This window comes from Hirundo rustica, chromosome 19 (genome assembly GCF_015227805.2).
Source record: "Hirundo rustica isolate bHirRus1 chromosome 19, bHirRus1.pri.v3, whole genome shotgun sequence".
NCBI classification, from domain to species: domain Eukaryota; kingdom Metazoa; phylum Chordata; class Aves; order Passeriformes; family Hirundinidae; genus Hirundo; species Hirundo rustica.
Window position 1 is genome coordinate 4,015,954 of NC_053468.1, and position 21,332 is coordinate 4,037,285.

The 21,332-nt window shown below is 41.2% G+C and overlaps 1 protein-coding gene across 1 annotated transcript in view; it reads right to left on the reverse strand.

The window, feature by feature from the left end:
* Positions 1-21,332, reverse strand: part of TAOK1 (TAO kinase 1) — a 69,323-nt gene that overhangs the window by 16,262 nt on the left and 31,729 nt on the right. Inside the window, exons 3-17 of the mRNA XM_040082577.2 lie at positions 19,764-19,835; positions 16,728-16,829; positions 15,900-15,945; positions 14,928-15,024; positions 14,041-14,154; positions 13,175-13,266; positions 10,633-10,726; positions 9,900-9,981; positions 7,890-8,057; positions 6,847-7,050; positions 5,530-5,664; positions 4,729-4,965; positions 3,838-3,966; positions 2,075-2,278; positions 1,366-1,605 (exon numbers count right to left, since the gene is read on the reverse strand). Of these exons, the coding sequence (XP_039938511.1) occupies positions 1,366-1,605; positions 2,075-2,278; positions 3,838-3,966; positions 4,729-4,965; positions 5,530-5,664; positions 6,847-7,050; positions 7,890-8,057; positions 9,900-9,981; positions 10,633-10,726; positions 13,175-13,266; positions 14,041-14,154; positions 14,928-15,024; positions 15,900-15,945; positions 16,728-16,829; positions 19,764-19,835 (2,016 nt within the window). The remainder of the gene's footprint in view (positions 1-1,365; positions 1,606-2,074; positions 2,279-3,837; positions 3,967-4,728; positions 4,966-5,529; positions 5,665-6,846; positions 7,051-7,889; positions 8,058-9,899; positions 9,982-10,632; positions 10,727-13,174; positions 13,267-14,040; positions 14,155-14,927; positions 15,025-15,899; positions 15,946-16,727; positions 16,830-19,763; positions 19,836-21,332) is intronic.

A 21,332-nucleotide genomic window follows, 5' to 3' on the forward strand; every position in this document is an offset into this window, starting at 1 on the left:
ATGCTTCCTGCAAAACGCTCCAGCCCTGTGCTCCCTGGAAAAGGGAAGGGGTAGGAGAGTCTGCAGAGGTGAGAGGGCAGCCAAAAAGTACCACAAATCCTGCTGTCCCGACAGCAGCCAGGGAAGAACGTGCTGCCCACTCGTGTTTGCACCACATCACCTTGGGGAGGCAGAACTCATTCATGCTAATCTCAGAAGGATCAACCTAATACAGCTGCTTCAGTTTTATTCAGCTCAGAGTGCAGCACAGCTTCCCTGTGAAGTCATCTGCTATTTATACACTATATCCTTGGAGATTCTCAACAGTGATCAGATGGTCCCTTGTTCTCTTTCACAAGCCAGGTTTTCATTATTTAATATTACTCTAATATTGACAAATCAGGTATAATTTTTTCTTTTCTGAAGTTCTGTTTTCAAGTTGGTTTATTTTCTCTGTAAAAACATAACTTGCAGGAGGTGAAAACTAAGTCAGATGGAAAATATCATGAAGAGGAAAGATACAGAACAACAAAGAAACTCCATGTTCAGTATGCCATACACTCATTTTGTTACTGGCACAGCTGAACTCTGGGTGGAAAGAAGAAGTCTGCCTCCTCAAAGGAAATGTACCAGGCAGCTTTGTGAAAGGCCTCATACTCCCTTCTCAGACACTTCAGAATAAACCACTGGACTTCTTCGGATGAAGTGAAGGCTTAAATGAGAACATTAAAAGCCTCAATCACAGAGGCCCCATAATTCTGGTCAGCCACCACAGCTATAAGGGCAGCATGAGAAACCCAGGAGAGAGACACAGCAAAGGTCAGTGCCAGGAGCTTCCTGAGGACACTGCACTTGGCTGGCGTCTCTCTCTTCCCCCCTCCCCACTAGCCACCATGCCAGCTTTAATGTAAAAACACCAACCAGGTGAGTTAGCCAAGACTGAGAGTGCAGTTCATTTTGATGTATGCAGCAACACAAAGTTTTTGGGTTTTGTTTTTAAATTACACTGCTTCATTACAGAAATACTGATTTTATTTTTGTATATGGGGGAGAGAAGGATCAGAAAATGGCGTAGGAGGGGGGAAAAAAAAGCGTACTGTGAACATTAAATGCATTTTAAACTACCCAAGAAAGAAAGGGACATTGATGAGAAGAGTTCTTCAAAGAAAAGGAGGGACTAGAGCTGCTGTGGCCTGCCCTGTAACCCTGATGACCACAGCTATGAAACTCTTCGAGTTAAAAAGCTTCAAATCACCTTGGCCCTGCCTGCACTGCCAACAGGCTGTAACGGACCACTTTTCCACGGACCACCTTTCCACTACCACCAGCTCGCACCAGAGTTCCTACATCCCTCGGTACCTTTGGAGTTCCTACACCACTTAGTACCTTCAGGCTCTTGGGCTGCTGCCGGACCTCCATGACGTGCTTGCGCCGCAGCTCCCGCTCCCGGCGCTTGTTGTATTCCAGCTGGTTGGTGAGCTCGGTCTGGTGCTGGAGCCGGATCAGCTCGCAGCGCATCTTCTGGATGGTGCTGAGATGGCGGAACTCCAGCTCCTGCATGGACTCGTGCTGACGCAGCAGCATGGCGTGCTCCAGGTCCTTCTGTGTCTGCCTTTTGTTTAGCTCCTAGCAGGAGGACAGAGGGAATTATTAGGTTCTTTGTACTTACTTGGATTTCCGTTGACAAAGTGACATTTCACTTTGTTCACAAGGGCATTTCTCTCTTTCCAAGGCATCTGAGGACAGACCACAGAGTTGCTCGGTCTTATCAGCAGCAGACAGCAACGCCACCGGTAATTTTTCCTTCCTCATTTCACTTTTCTTCTTCCTGTTCTAGATGCTCAACAGGATTCACAGTAAGCATTTTCTGTTAACTGTTGCGTCTGATGACTTTTAGGACCTAACAATTCTCCTGCAACAGGGCATTGACCTGTACATTGGATGCCACAGGGACTATCAGATGGCACTGCAAAGCATCCAACTGCTGTTCTACCAGGACAAATACTTCAGTTTGATTTGAGTTGGATTGCAGGTGCTCCTGTGAGATGCACCTCACACAGGTGCATCCAGGTCTCATCTCTGCCTGTTCCCTTACCTCCCGAACCAGGTCCTGCTCCAGGTTATGGCGGCCCAGGAGCATCCGCCTCTTGAAGCGGCGACACTCCAGCTCCAAGTACTGCCTCTGACGCCTCAGTAAGTTGGCCTCTTCTTCTGCCTGGAAATGCTGGATGTTCTCCTTCTGCTTGGAGAGCCACTCCTGCTTCTCCTTCTTTGGAGTGCTCTGGTTTTCATTCAGCTCCTGATAATCGCAAAGTAATTAATTGTGGAATAGTTACATTAACTTCCTTGGCCATGAACTGGACAGACCTGACTAATAAATTACTCAACTATGTTCTACCCTCTCTTCTCGCAGTTGGTGCCATCTCAGCCTCTTCAAAATGCATCACATCATGTAAGGAACACTAAGGAAATACCAGGGGACAAATCTCAGTGGAGCAGATTCAACTACAGCCCTTCTTTTTTTTTTTTTTTTTTCACTGGCCAAAAATACTGGTTGATGTCCACAGTTTCCAGACCTATATATTAGCTGAAAATGTCAAAATAAGGGGTTTGCCCCTGAAAACACTTGGAGGTACTGCCATACTGCCTCTAGCAAACATTTTTACAGGCTCCCAAAGGACAGACAGAAGGAAAGCACTGACATCCTGTGGTTCAAACAGAACTCCAACCACATGAAGCACATCAGAAAAGTTTTTGTGACTTGCTTGATCAGAGTACATACCCATTTTACAATAACTCATCAAGACAGAGCTGCTCACTGAGATGTCGTAGCTCACAAAAACAATGTAAAGAAGCTCACAGGTAAAACTTCAGAGTTTCCACATTTGTACTACATAGCTTAAAGTTCCTTTGGCAAAAGACTCTGCTTGCTTGAATTGCATACTAGAGATGCCCATGTAGTAATTAAGACTTGTTGTGATACATTTCAACTGAAGTATGAGACAGAACTCCTCTGTATTTCATCAGTGTTTCTTGGTGCTCTGTGATCTACTGCCCACTTAGAAAAAGATTCTATGTTATTATAAAGAGCCCACGCTACTGTAGTTTTTTTGTTAGATCTTTCTTGGCTCTGCTGCTCTTTAGCCTTTTTTTTTCTCCTGGGAAATGCCTATGTTTGGGAATATTCCCCTTTGGAGCAAGTTCCAAAATTGTGTCACACAAGCTGATGGTTGAGCATTAAACGGTTCTTTCAAAAAAATTATTTATAGAGCTTATGGTTTCAGGCACTCCAGAAAAAGAATCAGGAAGTTTGATTCTACAAGTTTCTTCGCATTTCACAGAGATCTCAATTTTCACTAAAATTCAATGATTATTAAATAGTTACACAGCTTTCTCCACTAAAATTAATAGTGCTTTACAGGTATTTTCCTTACAAAAAATGCAGGTCATCTTTACTGCTCTGTTCTCTTGCTCCTGTACAGGAATATCATTAAGTGATAAGAAACTTCACTAACTGCTGCAGGGAATGGTCACTACCTGCAACAACAATGTATGAGAAAAATCTTCATGACCTTTCATAAACTACTTTTTTTCATTCCTTAGGATTGCCAGATTTGCATGTTTCTGGCTAAAAAGCAGTATTAAACAATGGAGAGGTTTGTACTTTCACAAGATAAACATACAGGTACCAATAACTAACTAAATTCTCTTACTCAAAGATATGAAATAAATAGAGTATACACAGGACTCTGCTCATGAAATGCAGAACTTGCTGCAATCCTGTGGAAGATCACTTTTATTTTTGCATTTTCACCACTCTCCCACCGTATCATACATTTCTCACTGGAGATGAGTTACCTCTTTCAGCTGCTCCTTACGGAGTTTATATTCTCTCTTCTGGGACTCCAGGAAACTGTTCAATTCTTTTTTCTGTTGGGCCTGAATATGCTGTTGAAACTTCTTTTCTTCATTAGCCATCACTTTAGCCTACAGCAAATCAGCAGCAAGTCAGTTTGAGTCCCAATGGATTCCAGCTCGTGTCCAATTTCAGCCTCAAGACCCAGAACTCATGGTAGTCACCACAATGTTCACCACACCTCTGGACAAGTCCAAGTCAGAGGAGTTTGTCCTCATTCACTCTCTCCTCATTCCCTATCCCATCAAGGCACCCAGCAGAGTCCTCCAGTGCCACACTCCCTCAGCCTTACTGCTCAGCTAATCTTGCCTAACAAAGCCCAAACCTTATGATAAACTATATCCTCAGCCTTCCACTGAGAGATCAGAGATGAACAAAAATCGATAATAACTGCTGTAGGCAGCACCACTTCATTATCAATTATTTAAAAGCAGAGTCTCCCCATATCCATACACAACTAGACAGCGAACATTTAGGCGTAGCTGGCACATTTCTCCACAGGCTAATCTGCCTCCACAACACTCAATGGCAGGCAATTATTGACAGCACAGACAGGGCAAGAGAGAGGAAAACCCTCACAGTGTTTTTTCTGGGGTCAGGATTCTAACATTCAGTGTAACCCACTGCCATGAAGGACATACCTTTCCTCTAGTTATGTAACCTCTTAGTGTAAGGAGGTGATGTATTAACTTCTTTGTAATTAGCAATTTGCTTGGCTCCTAAAAACAAGATGTCTCAGAGTCCACACTGTCATCTCTGCATCAGTGAGGGGAAGTGGACAGTCCAATGTAATTAACAAACATGGGTTGGTCTGATAAACCATAACCTCCTACCTCTTTTTCCATGGCCGCTTGGTGCTTTTTAATTAGCTTTTCCATTTCTGCAGCAAAATTGTTACGCTGTGTTTCAAGATCTTTGTCCAACCTGAGGCGGTGCTCGTCCATCTCTGCCTTCAGTTTATTCTCTAATGCCATCAGTTGCTTCTGGTGCTGCCTTCTCATACGTTTATAGCCAGACATCTGCTCTCGGAGCTCAGAGTCTTGCTCATGTTCCTGCATTTGCCTTGTCACCTAGGAAGATAACCACATCGGGCCAGAGGAAGTTAATGCTGCTTAATCTGCTTTTCAGCAGTCTTCAAACAACAAAAGAAAATGATTCAGTTAAGAAATATGATTTTGTGGTAAAGAAAAGCACATATCCTAATGGCAGCAGAGCAGATTAAAAACTCAATTCTGCCGTAGGAGATAAGCTCACATGGGCTCCAGGAGAAAACCAGTACAACTGTTACAAAGCTGGTACTAAATAATGGCCTTTTAGCCAAATACAATGAGGGTGGATACACACACATACACAAATATTCGTAATATGCATATGAAAATAAAAACCAGCTTGTAATTATAAATGGTTTCCTACATTCTATGGGGCACACTGGATTTGAGAGTATTTAACATACACAAATTACATCTGCCCAGGTGTCTCACCGAAGCTTTCATTAACTGACGCTACGACAGTATCTCAGTCAATGGAGACAGCTCATATTCTGGTGATATTCTGAACGCTCTGAGAAGTTGCACAGAGCTGTGTTCAAAGCATCCCCTCCTGCAGAGCTCTCCCCAGACCAACCCTCCACGTACCAGCGACGCTGTGCGTATGGTAGCAAAGTGCTCCCGGTTGCGATAATGAGACTTGTGGCGAGATACTTGGGGAGGAGACTGGGGTTCTGATGCCCTTGTCCGAGGATCCGACTCCTCTCTGTAGTTCTCTTCCTCCTTATCAGCAAATAATGTCAGAGAATGAAGACAAACTGTTGTTACTGAAGGTTTTTAATTTCGGTCTTTTTATTTAAAAGGAAGAGAAAAAGTGGTTTACGTTCATCAGCCCTGAAAGATCCTCCTGCCAACGAAGGTGTATACTGCAAAAGGAGTTCTGATCTACAACCTTTGCTTTCAGAATTTTCATTGTAAATTTTTTTTACTAAGAGGAAGATTACTAACTAAAGCTGAAAATGAGGAAAAAAAACCCAGAAAACTGAAAGCTGAGTTAAACAGTTTACTTCAACAAAACATAAAAGCTACGAAGTAGATTTTATCAAGTCTGAAAGACAAAAACAACATCTTTGTAGCTCTGAAAGACAGAGGAAGATTTTCATTACACCCACTGCAGAAATACCTCAAAGCAAATTTTAAAATTTGTCATGGTGTATTCCACATTCTTATTTTGAGTTTGTCATTCATCACAGAGCGATTACTAGTTAGATATGATACACTAATTAACTCCCTGAGGAAATACCTGTGTCTTTGTTGCATATCTGGGCAAAGAACAAGACATTCTAGCCATGCCTTTTATTAGCCATGGAAACGGCAGTGCTTTGAGCAAACGAGTGACAACCACTCCATGGCAAGGGCAGCCCAGCTCAGAGGGCTCTCCCCAGCCCACCCTACAGCTGGCAGAGGGAAAGCAGGGAAGTGGTTTCTGCTGCATTTGTTTTTCCTATACTTTATTCATTAATAAAATATTCAAACAAGTGCTGGGAAGCTAGGTGCTGCAGAACTGATCTCAGCTTCTACTGTAGGTCCTAACTTTAAGAATTCTCTCATGAGGAAGTAAAAAGGGGAACTCACACATCCTGCTGTCCCACAAGGCAGTGCTATGCATGTTAAGGGTATCCACCAAACAAATCTATTTACAACCTCCCACTCCAACTCCTTCTGATAAAGCAAAGTGCTTTTGAAACAATTCCATTAGTAAAATAATTTTTAGTGAATTGACGAAAATAAACGATCTTCACAGCCACTTTCCCAAGTCTCCAGTGCACATACATATATCTATTTGGGGCACAATAATATAAACTGCAGATAATGACTTAAGAATGGGAACAGCTGACTTTGTGCCAACCAAATTCTCCCCCACTTCACACCTTCAAAGTTCTCCACTAAGAATCCAGTGCTTACCGGCTTTAAATGAATGACAGAGCTATTTGACATCACGGTGTGGTCCCCCTCCATCATATCCAGCTCGCTCTTATCATCCGAGGCATCTGGAAGACTGTTAACACTACTGCTTTGGCTACTGGCACTGATAGACATACTAGGAATGGACTGATTACTTCCGACACTGTTCACTGTTCCCGTCCTGCCCACACCATGATCTTGTTCCTAAGAGAAAGGAATTAGAAAGAAAATTCAAACCCATCCCAGCGGTACCTGCGGACACTACCAAAAGGAATGTTCATTCCATTTCTCTCTACAGGCATCCACCTGCCATGTCATGGCACTTTCCACCCTCCAGGCATTGCCATGAAGCGTTTTTCTTGTGGGATGCTGGGGAGAGAAAGAGTCAGCCTTGTCAAGATTAACTGGCTGATATCAGATTCTTTTCAACAGCAAGCCTGTTAACAAGCTGAACTCTATCATGTATCAGCCACAGCACGTCACCAGAAACTGCTGTGACACCAGATTCCCCTCAGTGCTCAGCTGGGACCCTGCACCTTGCAGGTTTCCTTTCTGTACGTGAGAATTGGAATTCAGAGTCTCAGTCTCTGCACAGTGACTGCAGCATTCAACCCAAAAAAGAGAAATCAATTTCCTTGATGACCTGTGGTTTTTTTTCCCTCTAATAAATCAAGTACAAACCTCTATGCCTCAGACTCAGAACAACATTCTCAGTACATATGCTCAAAACAGAGTCTGACTGCAGTTGCTAGAGTCCTCATAAAGCCTCACAAAGAGGCAAAGAAAGCGAGGATTTACAGGACTGGAAGCTGACTGTTCAAGCATGAACACATGGCACAGCTTCTTGCCAGCACCAAGCATCTACCCTGTTTGTCCTTGTTTGCGCCTTGAGGTAGTTCAATTCCAAACACAAAGAGGGAGACAGTGTTTACAGCCAGGTGTGTAAACAGCCTCCCTTCATTTCAGCAATATCTGAATTGTGGTTATTTAAATGACAGTCTCATTTTCTCTGGTTCAGTGATGAAATCCAGCATTTCTCTCACCTCCTCCTCCTCCTGTGTTTCCACTGCAGGGCCATTGTGGGCCTCCTGGAAGAGGAGCTTCTTCATTTTACGATACTGCAGGTTGTCCAGTTCTCTCACTGCATCCTTTGTTCTCTGAATCAGGTCTATTAACACTGTTTCGGGCCGCTCTCGAAGAACAAACATGTGCTGCAGAACACACAAATAGGTGAGTGGCCTCTCCTGCCTCCAGTGCACATGCTTTGAGGACACAGTGATGAGCTCTAGTTGGGTTTATCAGCCCTCTTCCCTGCACAGGAGGAGAACACCTTCACAGCTAACACTGGCATTATTTTTAGACTTCACAATCCAGAGAGATTTCAGAATGATTGTACCATAAAAATAAAGGTGTAAAACCTCAAAAATGGCATTTTACATGCCATGAAAACTTACTCACTACAAACCTAGACTTCAGAGACATTATCTACTTGTGGTTTAGTGAGGGAAGAGCAACAAACACCAAATAAAAGCTAAAGGTTCTAGACTGGCTAGTATCTTTAACCAAATGTTAGTTAACTCATCAGCTAACTCTCAGCATAAAACCCTTTTCCTTGTTTAGAAAAGCTTGGGAATCAAATATTCATCATACAGCTCTGAGTCATAAAATAGGCTGTGAACCTTTCCCCGTGTTCTGCTTCTCTTGGAGATATTCACCACATTTCTCTGCAAAGGTGGCTACATTTTGCCAATAGGTAAAGCAAGAACTGTCTATGTATGTCAGAAGCAGCTTTTGCAGTCTCCAGATGCAATGTGCTGTGCAAGCATGAGTCATTATTAACACCACCACTACTTTCATTTTGTTCCTTTGGAGAACTGCAGTGCTGTTTCCAACACTGCACATTCCCTACCTGTCCCTGTAAAGTGGCATGCAGCTGTTTCAGACTATAGTTAGGGAAGGAATACATTCCCAAACGTATTATTTCCATCAATGTTCTCTTTAATTGCAGTACATTGCTCAAAATAAAACCAATCTGTAGAATTCTGAAATGGCAGGACTACACACCCACACCAAAACCTTTCCTGGATAATTGCATTTACTTTCTGAATAGGCAGTTTTCAAAGAGGCACAAGTCCTCAGAGCCATTTTTAGGTAAAAACATGCAAAAAGGTGCTGATAAAACCTTCATAAATAGCATCCATTTCCCTGCAATGCAAAAAATTTGGAAAAACACTGCTTAGCAGAAACAGGGCCAGGATAAAAAGAAACCCAAAATGCGAGAAGCACTGTAAAGAGAATGACAAGTTAGCAAAATTCTGAATGCCACCTGATGCCACAAAGGAAATCCATCAAAGTCACACAAAAAAGCAGTCCAATACCCAACTTCTCTGTGAGTTCTGTTCACATGTCAGCCTTTTGCAATAATGTACCCCACTGGCTTTGATTCCAGTCTACACTGAGCAAAGCCAAGTACCTGCAGCATTCAGGAGCACAAATAAAAGAATGAAAAAAGAAGCTAAGAAATAAAGCAAGAGAAAGCCTGCAGACTGCCAAGGCTTTTTCATGCCAAGGAAAAATACAGGGAGGAAAAACTGCTTTCTTTCGCCTCCTTTTCCCCAGCAGTGGATTTCAGGTACTGTGTAAAGCACATTGGAGTGTTCTACAGCACAGAACACTCTACAGCACAGAACACAAAGGGAAGTACCAAAAGGTATTTGTTAGCTAATGCACAGCAGCCCTGTCAGGATTAATTAGAATCACTGGAATGATTGAGTTGACAAACTAAAACTCTCGACAAGTCGATGGTCATCCAGTGTCACAGTGACCTCTGATGATGAGAACTCCAAGGTTGGATTGGAAAGTCACCTGGGGAACACTGAGACACTGCAGACAGGCAGGAAAGCCAGGGCTCAGAACACCCCACAGCACTCGCTGCTCAAAGGTGTTTGAGCATCATTAACTATAACCTTGTACAGTAGGTGAGACAGATCATCATCACAGGGCACAGCCCCTTTTAATACCACATGGAAAACAGAAAGGACAAGTAAGCCAACCTTCAGAAGCTCCTCTGATGTAGGCCTGTCTTGAGGAATTTTCTGGAGGCAAGAATCTACGAAGTTTCGAAAATAATCAGACCTATGTCAAGGAGAGGGGGAAAAAAAAATCCGCCTAAGTTAACAATCCAGTTTAATTAATTAAGGAGTCAAGATCCTCACATCTGGATGTTTGTAGCTCCTAGGCCAAGAACTATGGTTCAGTAAACCATAATGAGGAAGTTTTTAACTTCTGAAATTAGTTTACTGCATTTGCTGTTTTCAAAAGACAGTTGTTGAGGCTGGGAGGCGCAAAATGTTACTACTGTGCTTTATTCTTCTGAAGTTTATGCAACAGACACTTGCCACACACAAGCTGTGTCTTCATCTTGCAAAGCAATACTTCAACAAAACAGGGTTTAGAAATTGACAGTGTGGTTTGTGATAAAAAAAAACAAACTAAACCCCACAGTTTTGGTTAGCTTGGGAGCTTCAAGTTTACTGACCCATGAAAGGAATTTTTTACAGGATCTCAAGCTCTTCCAGCAGCCTGTCCTGTTCCTACTACACTGAAGAGTTTCAAACGTATATTTAGTAATTGGTCAATTTTGTGTACTAAATGTATAGTGAATCTAATGAGAACCTTCCAGCTCACATCCTCCCAACAGGACTCCAGCCATTTCAAGAACTCAGCATGACAAAGCACTCCATTTACAGCGATCCCCTACAACATTCCTCCCTCAGCAATACTCACCATTCATTAGACTGTAGTGTAGGGGATTCATTCTGCGCTATGTGATATAAGGCACTCATTGCGTTCATGTTAAACAAAGGAGGCTTCCTTTCCGCTGCACACAAGAGAAAAGAAGGTTTTATATAGGGAGATAGTCTCATGTCGTTGCTCTTTTTTTTTTACAGTTTACATCCCTTTAAAAAGAAAACCACATCAGCAAAATCCCTACTGCCTGAACATGGAACCCCAAACCAACGCTACCCTGCAATCAGACAGATATGTTGGCATATGTCCTGTGCCATTGCAGGAAGATGAAAGCCCTTTGAAGATCAAATGCCTTGTCCTCTCAAGCTTTTAAATTACGTGGTTTATCATAGTTGAGTTCTCTGACTCATTGTAATGTACTAAAATAGGAGTAAGTTAACAGTAAGCTCTATACTGGGTGTTTAGCCACTAAGCATTCTTGGTTTCATACACCCCCCCTTTGTTGTTTTTTTTCATCTACAGTTGCTAAAAAGCTAAGAAATATTTATTTCTAGCAGAACAGCAGTGATGAAGAAAAAGCTGGTTACAAGAACCACCAAATCACACTTAACTGACTAAGCACATGGGCAGGAAGTCAGCAACAGGCCAACTCTTTATACTATTTTGAGAGTTGCCTTCTCTTTGGCTCTTCTCTCTCTCTCAGGCTTGTGTTACTCTTATAGACTGACACAGCATGAAAGCTTAATGAGGAAGGAGATGATCTCACTGCAACAACAAAATTGAAGCTTCATCAGAATGTTTATGGGGCAAACTTTATAAAGCTCAGCCTCGCCATAGACATTCCAGAGAAGCTGGTCAGGCCACGAGGACGGTCCTACACTACTGAAAATGCAACAGAAAACTTTCCTTCCTCAAAAAAAAAAAGTAAACAAGGAAAAAAATAACACTACTTTTCTTAGTCTGCTCCTCAGTTCTGAGTTGAAGAGTAGCACTGAACTATGGATCGGAGATCATGGTTCACTTGTGGCTATGGCAGGATGGACTAAGCCCTACAAATTCCTCAGAATAGGTAAATTGATGACTTGAGTCTATCCTCAAATTCAGCACTTTACCTCCTCTAATCTGTCAGATAACAAGTTGCTGCTATCAAGGATCAGACAGATTATTCATTCAACTATTCTAACTGACTGCTCTCTCTATCTCTCTCTTAGCTCACCTGAATAAAATAGAAATCTTCTGGAAAAACCCTGAAACTGAGCCCTCAATAAAACCATTTCTAAGACTAAGTGATAATTTGAGAAGACTACCAGACACCTCATTTCCCTGCTGTCTTCCCATGCTTACTCAAAGCAACACAAATGAGCCAGGCACACGGCCCCAGCCTGCACTGCTCTGCTGTCCTGACCTAGTCTCACCTCCCACCACGCCAGCAGCCATAGACGAAGCCCAACACACTTCATCCTGCAAGAACGCGGCGTGCAGGACTCCCGGGGGTGTGGTGGCCATGAGCTCACTGCATTCCTGGAGCCCTGCAGCCAGCCAAGTCTCCTTACTCCACTCGGAGCAGGGTTCTGTCATGACAGTCACACCCCTTCAACTTGCTTTATATTGGCAACCAAGAAAGAAAAAAGAACAACAACAACAACAAAAATATCTCTGTTCTGTAGAAAGAATCTATTTTGCGTCCTGGAAGAAAATGAAGTTGACAGTTTGGAATGCCAGACAGCATTTTTAGCTAAACCGTGCAGTTCACATGGATTAGTGTGTTCCTGAGAGCTCTCACTGCCTGGCTGGGCTGCTCCTCCATGGAGGTTGGGTTGGAGCAGGAGCAATCAGATCTGACAAGGATGGGAGGACAGCCTCAGGTGCACGGGAGCAGTGGCGTGCATGGTGTGCTTCAGCGAGGGCGTTTTTGTTCCAGGAAAGCAAAACATGTTAAATTTAAACAGAATGCTACACTAACAATGTTCCTTTAAACTCACATCCTGCTTTAAAGGGCCTGTTCTAATGGCAATGCCATCATTTCTTTAAGCTTTGAGTTTCAGGTTACCACTTCAAAATTGGATTATTTTGTACCTTTTCATTTAAGGAAAAAAAAAAATCTATTCAGAAGTGACAACACAGACTGAATACAGCTTTGAAGGTGTCCACTTCTCCAGAACCTCATCACTGCAGAATTTGTTAATGTATGTTACATTTTCACAGAAACAATATAAACTAGTATCTCTAAATATATCTCCACATTGGTAATGGTTCACTTCTAAAGCTGTTCAGCAATTGACTGTTTTTCATTTCAGAAGTTAACTGTCTTTCCCTCAGAATGTGAACACCCTTAGTGATATCACTTGGCTACTTTCTTTGTCTCTATAACTCCTTTTCTTCAGGTAATGAAAACACCAGTTCCATAAACATCAAACTGGAGACTTGGTCTTGAATTCTAGAAATCACATTTCGCTCTTTTCTCTAAAACTCAGGGCCCAGAGAAACCAGGACAAGAACCTCTGCACTGTGATTTAGCTGAGTTAGTTCTAGGCATCAAACAACTAAATTTTGAAGTTTTTCAAAGGTAATAACTTACCTAACTCAATACAGGTAATTCCAAGAGACCAAACATCTACTTTGCCATCATACTGCCCTTCATCCATGGCTAAAATCACTTCTGGGGCCATCCTAAGAAAAGAAAACTGGTGCTCAAAATAGGCAACAGAACACATTATCTTCATCAGTACAAAACAGGCTGTTTTCCATGATTTCAGATGCCACAAACAAATCATTCCCCAAGGTATCAGGTATGACCATGGGATACTGGGAACAAAGGCCAGGCACGCACACAAGTGCAGGCCTGCAGGGGCTCTGTGATGTTCTGTGCTTTGCCCAGGTCTCCATTTTTGAGTTATCACCACCTTCTCGCCCTCCCACATTTCCAATAGTTTAGCTGGCTGACCAACTCTGGTGAAATAATTATAACATGCAGTTGAGTAAACACCACAGATTAGGTGTAAGAGATCAAAAGCATACAAGGGATCTGCAAAGGGGTTGGTTCAGTGAACCTGGCCTTTCCTATGAAAGAAAAAACACTTCAGTTATTTCAACAACCAGATGCGGTGAGAATACATGAATTGTTTAAACCACTGGGGGGAGTGATTAAAATATATTACAGATGATTCAATCCCACCTCTACCACTCTAGGTCAGTCTAAGTAGAACAGCAAAATATTTTTATTACTTTTTGTGAACTACAAACACAGGGATACACAATTTCTTGGAACTCAGAGCCTACTTACTATTTAAACTTTTTTTTTTTCCCCCCCTAACAAAGTACATTTTATCACCACCACAACTAGAGGATTACAAAGCCAGCTCCAGTAAGCCCAAGTATATGAAATAGTCAGTACATGATCCTTTCACTTCACAAAGGCAGAAATAAGTAAAAGTCCTGGCTTACCAATATGGCGTCCCCACAAATGAGTTGGCAGGAGATGCTATGGAAGCAGACCCAAAGTCAGCAAGTTTCACCTGTCCTGGCTCTGTCAGCAGGATGTTCCCTGCCTTGATATCTCTGGTGATAGAATAAAAATGTCAGCGTAACTCCTCTCCAAAGAGGAAAACTCTCTCTTGGACAGACTATGAAACGCACCAATATTCACATGGTCAAGCTGCAAAATATTCATGTTTCCTCCAAACACAAAGTGTTTAACCATTAGGTTAAAGTGGTCCTCGGTTTTGGAATCTTTTGTCTTACATGTTGGTCTTAATGCCTGCCTTAATAATGAACTTTAAATGGTACAACAGGATAAGCCTCACATACAGTTCAGTAAAACCTTCTGAATCAAGTAAGTCCTTTATCAAAGTTTTTTAAAAGGACTTAATAATGTAACTATTCAAATTCTTCATCCTACTAAAATGTAGAAGCTACTTTAAACATTAAGAACATTTGCATCCCAAACTTACTTTCTCAACACGTGTGTTTGTGTAAAACTAATCTTTCAAGAATTAGTGCTCTCCCTGCCCCAGCATTCTTGGCCCTGCAGTTCCTACAAACTCTTTGGGTGCACTTGCTATTCACTGCTTCACGGACAATCAGCACTGAAAAGCTTAGCAGATTTGAAGGAATTCTGCAGAAATTATGAGCATCAGCTGTAAGAGGCAGTGCATGCGCAGCTACAGAGCTTGCTAGTGTTTAGACTACTATAAATCACTTGTTTGGGAGCATATGGATACTGTGAAAAGAAAATCTCTGCTTACAATGTTGAATTTGGCATGGAGGGGATACAATGAACAAAACAAATTACGAATAAGTGTGTATGAGACTGCACAAGTACAACCACTTACCTATGGATCATATTGTGAGAATGCAAGTATGCTAATCCCTGGAGAGCACCATGGGTAATTGCTGCTATTTCCACTTCTTGCAATGGCTTTTTATGAACTTAAGGAAAGAATTTATGTGAAATTCAGTATTACAGAAAACAATACAGTTTGCAGCATGCAAGCCAGTACTGTTAACAATGTAAACAGAAATACTGAAAGTTCATTTTCACTAGGTTCAGTATGAGAAGCAAATGTAAAAATAGTTCACAGAGTACATTCTATAATCAGATGTAATCTTCTAACTGTAAACCAGCAGCTATTTACTACCAAAGAGACCACTCTCCAACCGTAAACTACATTCCTGTCAGTTATGTGATCATTCTCCCAAGTAACTACTTGAGACTCAATATCCAGCTTTCCATATATGAAGTGAAACCCCAAACCCCAGAAATTTACAGCAATTAACACATAAATGAATTGTAGCAACACAGATCAGATTCTGGCAGGTCAGCTTTTGGTCCTAAATGCTTCTGGCAAGGAAAGGAACAACTTACTGGCTATACATAGCTCTTCAAAGAAATAAGAAGCCTGACAGAAAAATGACCATTTAATGAAAGACCTCATCAAGCACAACCCTAACACTGCTCTAGTGATACTCTAATCAACAGGCCTAATGTTAGTAAGCATTAGGATCAACAGCAAGGGTTTTCAGAAGTAAATCTTGAACTGTCACATGGCAGGAGAACCTAAAACTCAGAGCAAAAAAAACAGCTGACTGACAACTTTAAAATAAGGTGAACCAAGTGAGAAACTAAGCACCTGAGAAAGCCAATATTCTACAGAAAAACCACTATAACTATGCAAGAATTTAACAAGCTGTGCCTATTCATACACACTCCGGCCCCAAACAAAATTTAATGCAAGGAAATGCTGTAACCTCCTAGTTCAGTATTTTACTTCTGACTTTCCATCGAATAAACATGTATGACTTACCTTCTAGTAAGTCTGATGCTGATCCTAAACAATACTCCATAACAAGCTGTTATAGGAAGAAATCAAAGTAGTTAGAAAATCTGTAATAGTAGATATATGTTTTCTAGACTTGTGTGGAGAATCGAGAACTAATTCCAGGAGCACACAGTGCAGGCTGCCACAACAAACCAAGTATTGCTTGTACCTTCAACTCAATTCCAGCACTGTCACAGTGACCCTCCCACAAGTACAGCTCTGACTGGAATTAGGCAAAACCCTCCTGTGTAAGATACCAAACAACACCACTTGTAAGGCAGGCCAAAGCACATTCATAACCAGTTAGGTATTGTATTACATATCGTATTTTATATGCACATACTTAACAGGAATGTTAAACTGCACTTAACAAGCTTATCAGAGTATTAAAGGGCTATTTAGGGATTTACTTAAGATTCTGTCCCAGTCAGATTTCAAAAAGAGAAACTAAACCTTTGCCCTAGAGGTTTATTGAACAGTACTTACAACTTAAACTATTAGTTCAATAATATGATTTCTTTAGTATATTGCACTACAAAACTTTATTAGTGATGGGTGTACATTATTTCAAATACTCAGTTTATCAAGCTAAATACACTAGAACAGCAACACTTAATCTAAGCAAAAGGGAAAATTTCCTTAAACCTTGGTTCCAGCAAGTACATTCAGCTTGCTGAGCACCTGTAAGGCCCTTGGCTATGGTCATCTCATTCTGGGCAACACCAGTGCTCAGGTGCCTCCCAAAATCCAGCTGCAGAGATTTCAAAGTACCTTTAACCAAGGCAAGAGAAGTGCAGAGCAGCAGATGCTTACCCATGCTGTATGCTCCCGCAGATAGCAGCCTTTGTATTCTATACTGTTAGGGTGTTTTATTCTTTGGAGGAACTTGACTTCCTTAATAATATCCTGCCATTTCTGTAGGGAATAAAAGGAATAAAAAGGCTTTATAGAACTGTTACTTTTTTGTTGTTGTTGTTGTTATTATGCCATTTAATTATTTTAAGAGGCAAAACTATCTCAAGGTTCAAATCAAAATAAGTTTGTATTGGCACTATGATGTTCACTGCTTAACTCCTCAGCAGACCTACAAAATAAGTTGCTGATCAATTAGGCTGTATGCAAGGATCAATAAAATGTTTTATATTTATACGTGTACACAGGATATACTGGTAAACACTTGATATCTGAGCAAGTCCTCAAAAAAATAAGTGATCCTCTACTTAGGGATACCAATCCTGTTGTCAAATCAAACATACACCCCAACCTGAAAGAGATGTGGCTGATAAGTGTCCTTCAGCAGGATCAGCTGCCTCTCTCAACTCTTGTTACTATAAAGACCTGTCCCTACTAGTCACTGTATTACACTGGATGAGCCTCCCTTTATCAGCTGCCAACTATCAGACTACATTCTTGATAATGTTTCTCTATTACTAGTTTAATCTTTACAAGGGGCAATTTAAAATGAGTTACCTACTAGATAAAGGAATGATTCTGCTGGAGAAAATATATAAACAGATAAAACAAAGCCAGGTTTATAAAAAGGGGAGCTCTGCTAATGCTACTTTAAAGCACAGAAGAGGCCAAAATGTCAAGCTCCAATGTGTGCCTAGACACTGACACTGCTTCCCTTGGAGACCTCAAGTCCCCTTATGTGCTGCACATCCACATCTCATCAGGAAAGAAAGGCAAAAAGTCTGAGAGTGCAACAGCAAAACTACAACTACCAGAAAGTACCTTCAAAACCAAATGCAGTAGCTGAAACCATTTAAGTATGCAGCCATCAACACAAGTGTTGACACTGCAAATGTTTTTGAGCAAGAGTATCAGTTCTGAAGTTAACCAGAGGGAGTAGAACCTCACCCAACACCAAAAGGTGCAGAAGCTGTTTTCCAGGTCCTGTTAATCTCTCAGCACACTCTTCCCCATGTGTTGGTATGTGGGCAGTATTCCAGAGGGACACAGGGCCCATCTAGCCTAAGGCTTTGGAAAATGTGTGCAAACCCCAAATCCTCCTCAATAAAAATTTTAAGGTTAAAGAAACACATGGGAACATAGAAGCCCACAACTGAGGCAGCTGACTGACTATGCTGAGCATTTCTCAGCACCAAAAATGCTACAGGATTACACAGTGCAGCTATAACACAAACTATCTCACTGACATTGGAGTGACTTAGTTGCCTTTTACCTTCAGCCACAAAGGCCTTGAGGTACTAAGCAATGAAAGACAAACCAAGAAAGCACCATGCTAAATTTCTACACTGGGAAGAGAGAAGTGATGTATTAGTCAAGAAGTATTCATGATTTCCTGCATTAAAAAAAAAAGCTCCATGATCACATTAAGAGCACAGCACTACATTTTCCAAAGGCTTTAAACTTATTTTTAGTATAAAATATGACCTTATTTGAGAGAATAATTGTTCCCACCAATGATAAAATCATATTGTGAAACCAAAGTATATATAAATGATACCAAAATGCCCTTAATCAATTTTCTTTACATAGGCTAGATCATAACTCCAGTGAACTTCTGAACAAAACAAATAAATATGGACATAAAATAGAAAGTGTTTTAATCCTGGGCTTATTATTTTCTTCAAAATAAAGAAACATATGCATTGAAGACAAACAAAAGCTATTTCTGAAGCATGCACAGTTTGTTTCATTCATGTGAATAGAGTATTTATAGCTCACAGTAATTAAAACAGTAGGACAAGTAGCAAGTACAAATTATTCTTTCATCAGTACACAGTTAAACAAGTCACCGCAGCGACAAAACAGAAACAGGCATAGCAAATTTAACTGTAAAGCTAGAATTCAGGACTGCTGGAGAGACACTGCCACCTCTACCTCCTACACACACACACACACACACACAGAGGAAGGAATAGCTCAGCTCCTCGGGAGTGCAGATGATCAATACACAAAAGGCAGGCACAAAAAGCAATGAGCTGTTAGTCGAACTCATCAAAGCAAGACTGCTGCTACGACTGGAATAAAGAGAATGGAGGGAGGGAGCCATAAATGCTTTGGGCAACATGCTTAAGATAAATACTTCTGTTGAAAAATCATGCCATGATTTGATAGATGTTATTTACCAGAAGTAATACCAAATCAGCTGCTGGTGTCATCTTGGGCTTTTCAAGAATCTGTATTAGCACTTAAATGCTTCAAGTATAAAATCAACTCTCTCTGCTAAGCATCCCAGGGAAAGGAGACACATCTGGGGTGCCCATGAAAACACTTGATGTCCAAATCTCAGAGGCCCGCTTCTACAGACCCCTCTGCAAAGACTGCCTTAATCCCTGGCTCTGGCAATTCTTCTGGAATTATGCTGCTGTTCAGATTTTCACACTCATTCATTCACCACTCTTTTGCCTTCGTTTCAGCTGCTCATGAGCACAGTCATTCCAGGGAGGGATGCATTCTGCCTCACTACTTTGTACAAGCAAGGTTCCCTCTGAAGCTCTTACTATTGCATCCATTCCTGTTATTCCTCTGTCCAGGAAGCAACATGTTTTTTTGGAAAGGTATTTAAAATGGAACATTTAAGGGCAGTAAGGCACCAACAAACAAACCCATCATTTTTAATTTTCTTTTTTTTTTTCTGTGTACACATTAATGTGGTCTCAAAAAGAGCCCTATCTGAAAGAAGAGAGTTCTACCCACCTTTTTCAGGAGTAGATTACATAGAAATACACTGAATGGTAAACTGATTTATTTTGTTTACACAGTACTCTTATTCACCTTTACAGCTATAGAAAATACTTCTGCAGGAACCCAAGCTAAGATCATCCCATATAGTAATTATTTGCAATGATCAAGGTTTAATATACAATATGTTCCACATACCTCATTGGACTGCTTCCCACTATATGACATTTTCTTGATGGCCACCACTTCATTGGTGCGCACATCACGTGCCTGGAACAGGAAAACACAATCCATCAGTTTCTTCAGGCCCAAACTTTCCATAAGATGCAAGCCACACACAATCATAAAATAATCTCTATTCTTAGTTAACTTTTTCAGAGCATTAAACTAAAATATCTTCCAAGAGGTGAGACTGCTGCAAGAATTAGAAATTTCTTTCCAAAGTGAAAGATCACCCTCCTGTCTGGGAGACAAGGTGTGACATTTTTCCATGCTCAGCATCCACCAAGTCTCTGCAGGAGTCAAGCATTGTGACTTAAACTAAAAATCACAGCTAATAAAAGCAGCCTAGATTCAAGTAAGAAGGGATTTTTCCTAAATCATCTCCTCTCCCTGCCCAGGTCATTCCATGTGAAACAGAAGCAAGGCTCAGGCACCCAGTTCCATTCAAACCATATGGAAATATGTGACATAATGTACTGGAGATAGCCACCAGTGTCTGGAGCAGGTTTCTCCCCAGTGCTCCCAAAAATTAGCTTTTGTGTCTTAAAGGAAGGCAGATGATACAGAGAGACATGGCAGCAATCCAAGTGACCCATCTTCAGATAAGACTTCTCAGTTTCATGGTATTGTTATTTACACTGCACCATAAATGTACACAGTTTTTCACACTTCAAAGGCAAACTTCCTGACTTCAGACAGCAACAATGCAAGGCAAGGACAAGACAAGAAGCTTTGTTTAATTCAGCACCAAAGCAAGGGCTCATTCCCCATGGCAGGAGAAGAGGCAGCACCACGCAGAAAGGATGGCTCCAGATAAGAACCCAGATTTCTCTGTTAAGAGATTTCAGCAGCACAGGAAGGTGGTGGAGGATAAGACCTCTGAGTCTCTCTGATAATAATAATCAACTTGGACACGAAGCCAAAGGATATAAATCAGAATAATGTGCACCACAGCATTCACTGATGACTGATGAAAATGCTGATTTTTAATATATTTGTACTATCAAGCACAGCCTACCAGAACATGGATTAATGAAGTACTAGGGCTCTGCCTTTTGCAAAAAGGTTTTTCAGACATGTTTTGATTCTACTGTTCATTAAAGAGATTCCCAGAGTTCTCTATCAGTCTTTATTCCAACTGGTTATGATAAGCTTGAACCAGTATTATTTTTACTTCTCTTTCTGTTTGAGGGGATCCACTCACTGATAATACCCGTGAAAGTTGGGTGGGGGAGTGACTATTTTTGTTGTTTGAGACAAAAAAGGTAGAATAAAACTCTGACTCCTAGATCTTTACTGATTAAAGACAATCTCTGATACATTCAACTGTGTGAAGAACTGCCAGTAAAGCAGGGAAGCAAAATACTACAGTACAGCAGAAGGAACCCAGCTCTAACAAAAGAGAGTAGGTTATTCTTCTGCTCCATCTGCAGTGTTCCAGTGTAGTAGGTTTCCTGTGTCAAGCAAAAGCTATTATTACACTGCAGAGCAGGGAGCAGGGTAAGGATAATACCAAAAATGATTCAGAGGTGCCAGACTTGCAGT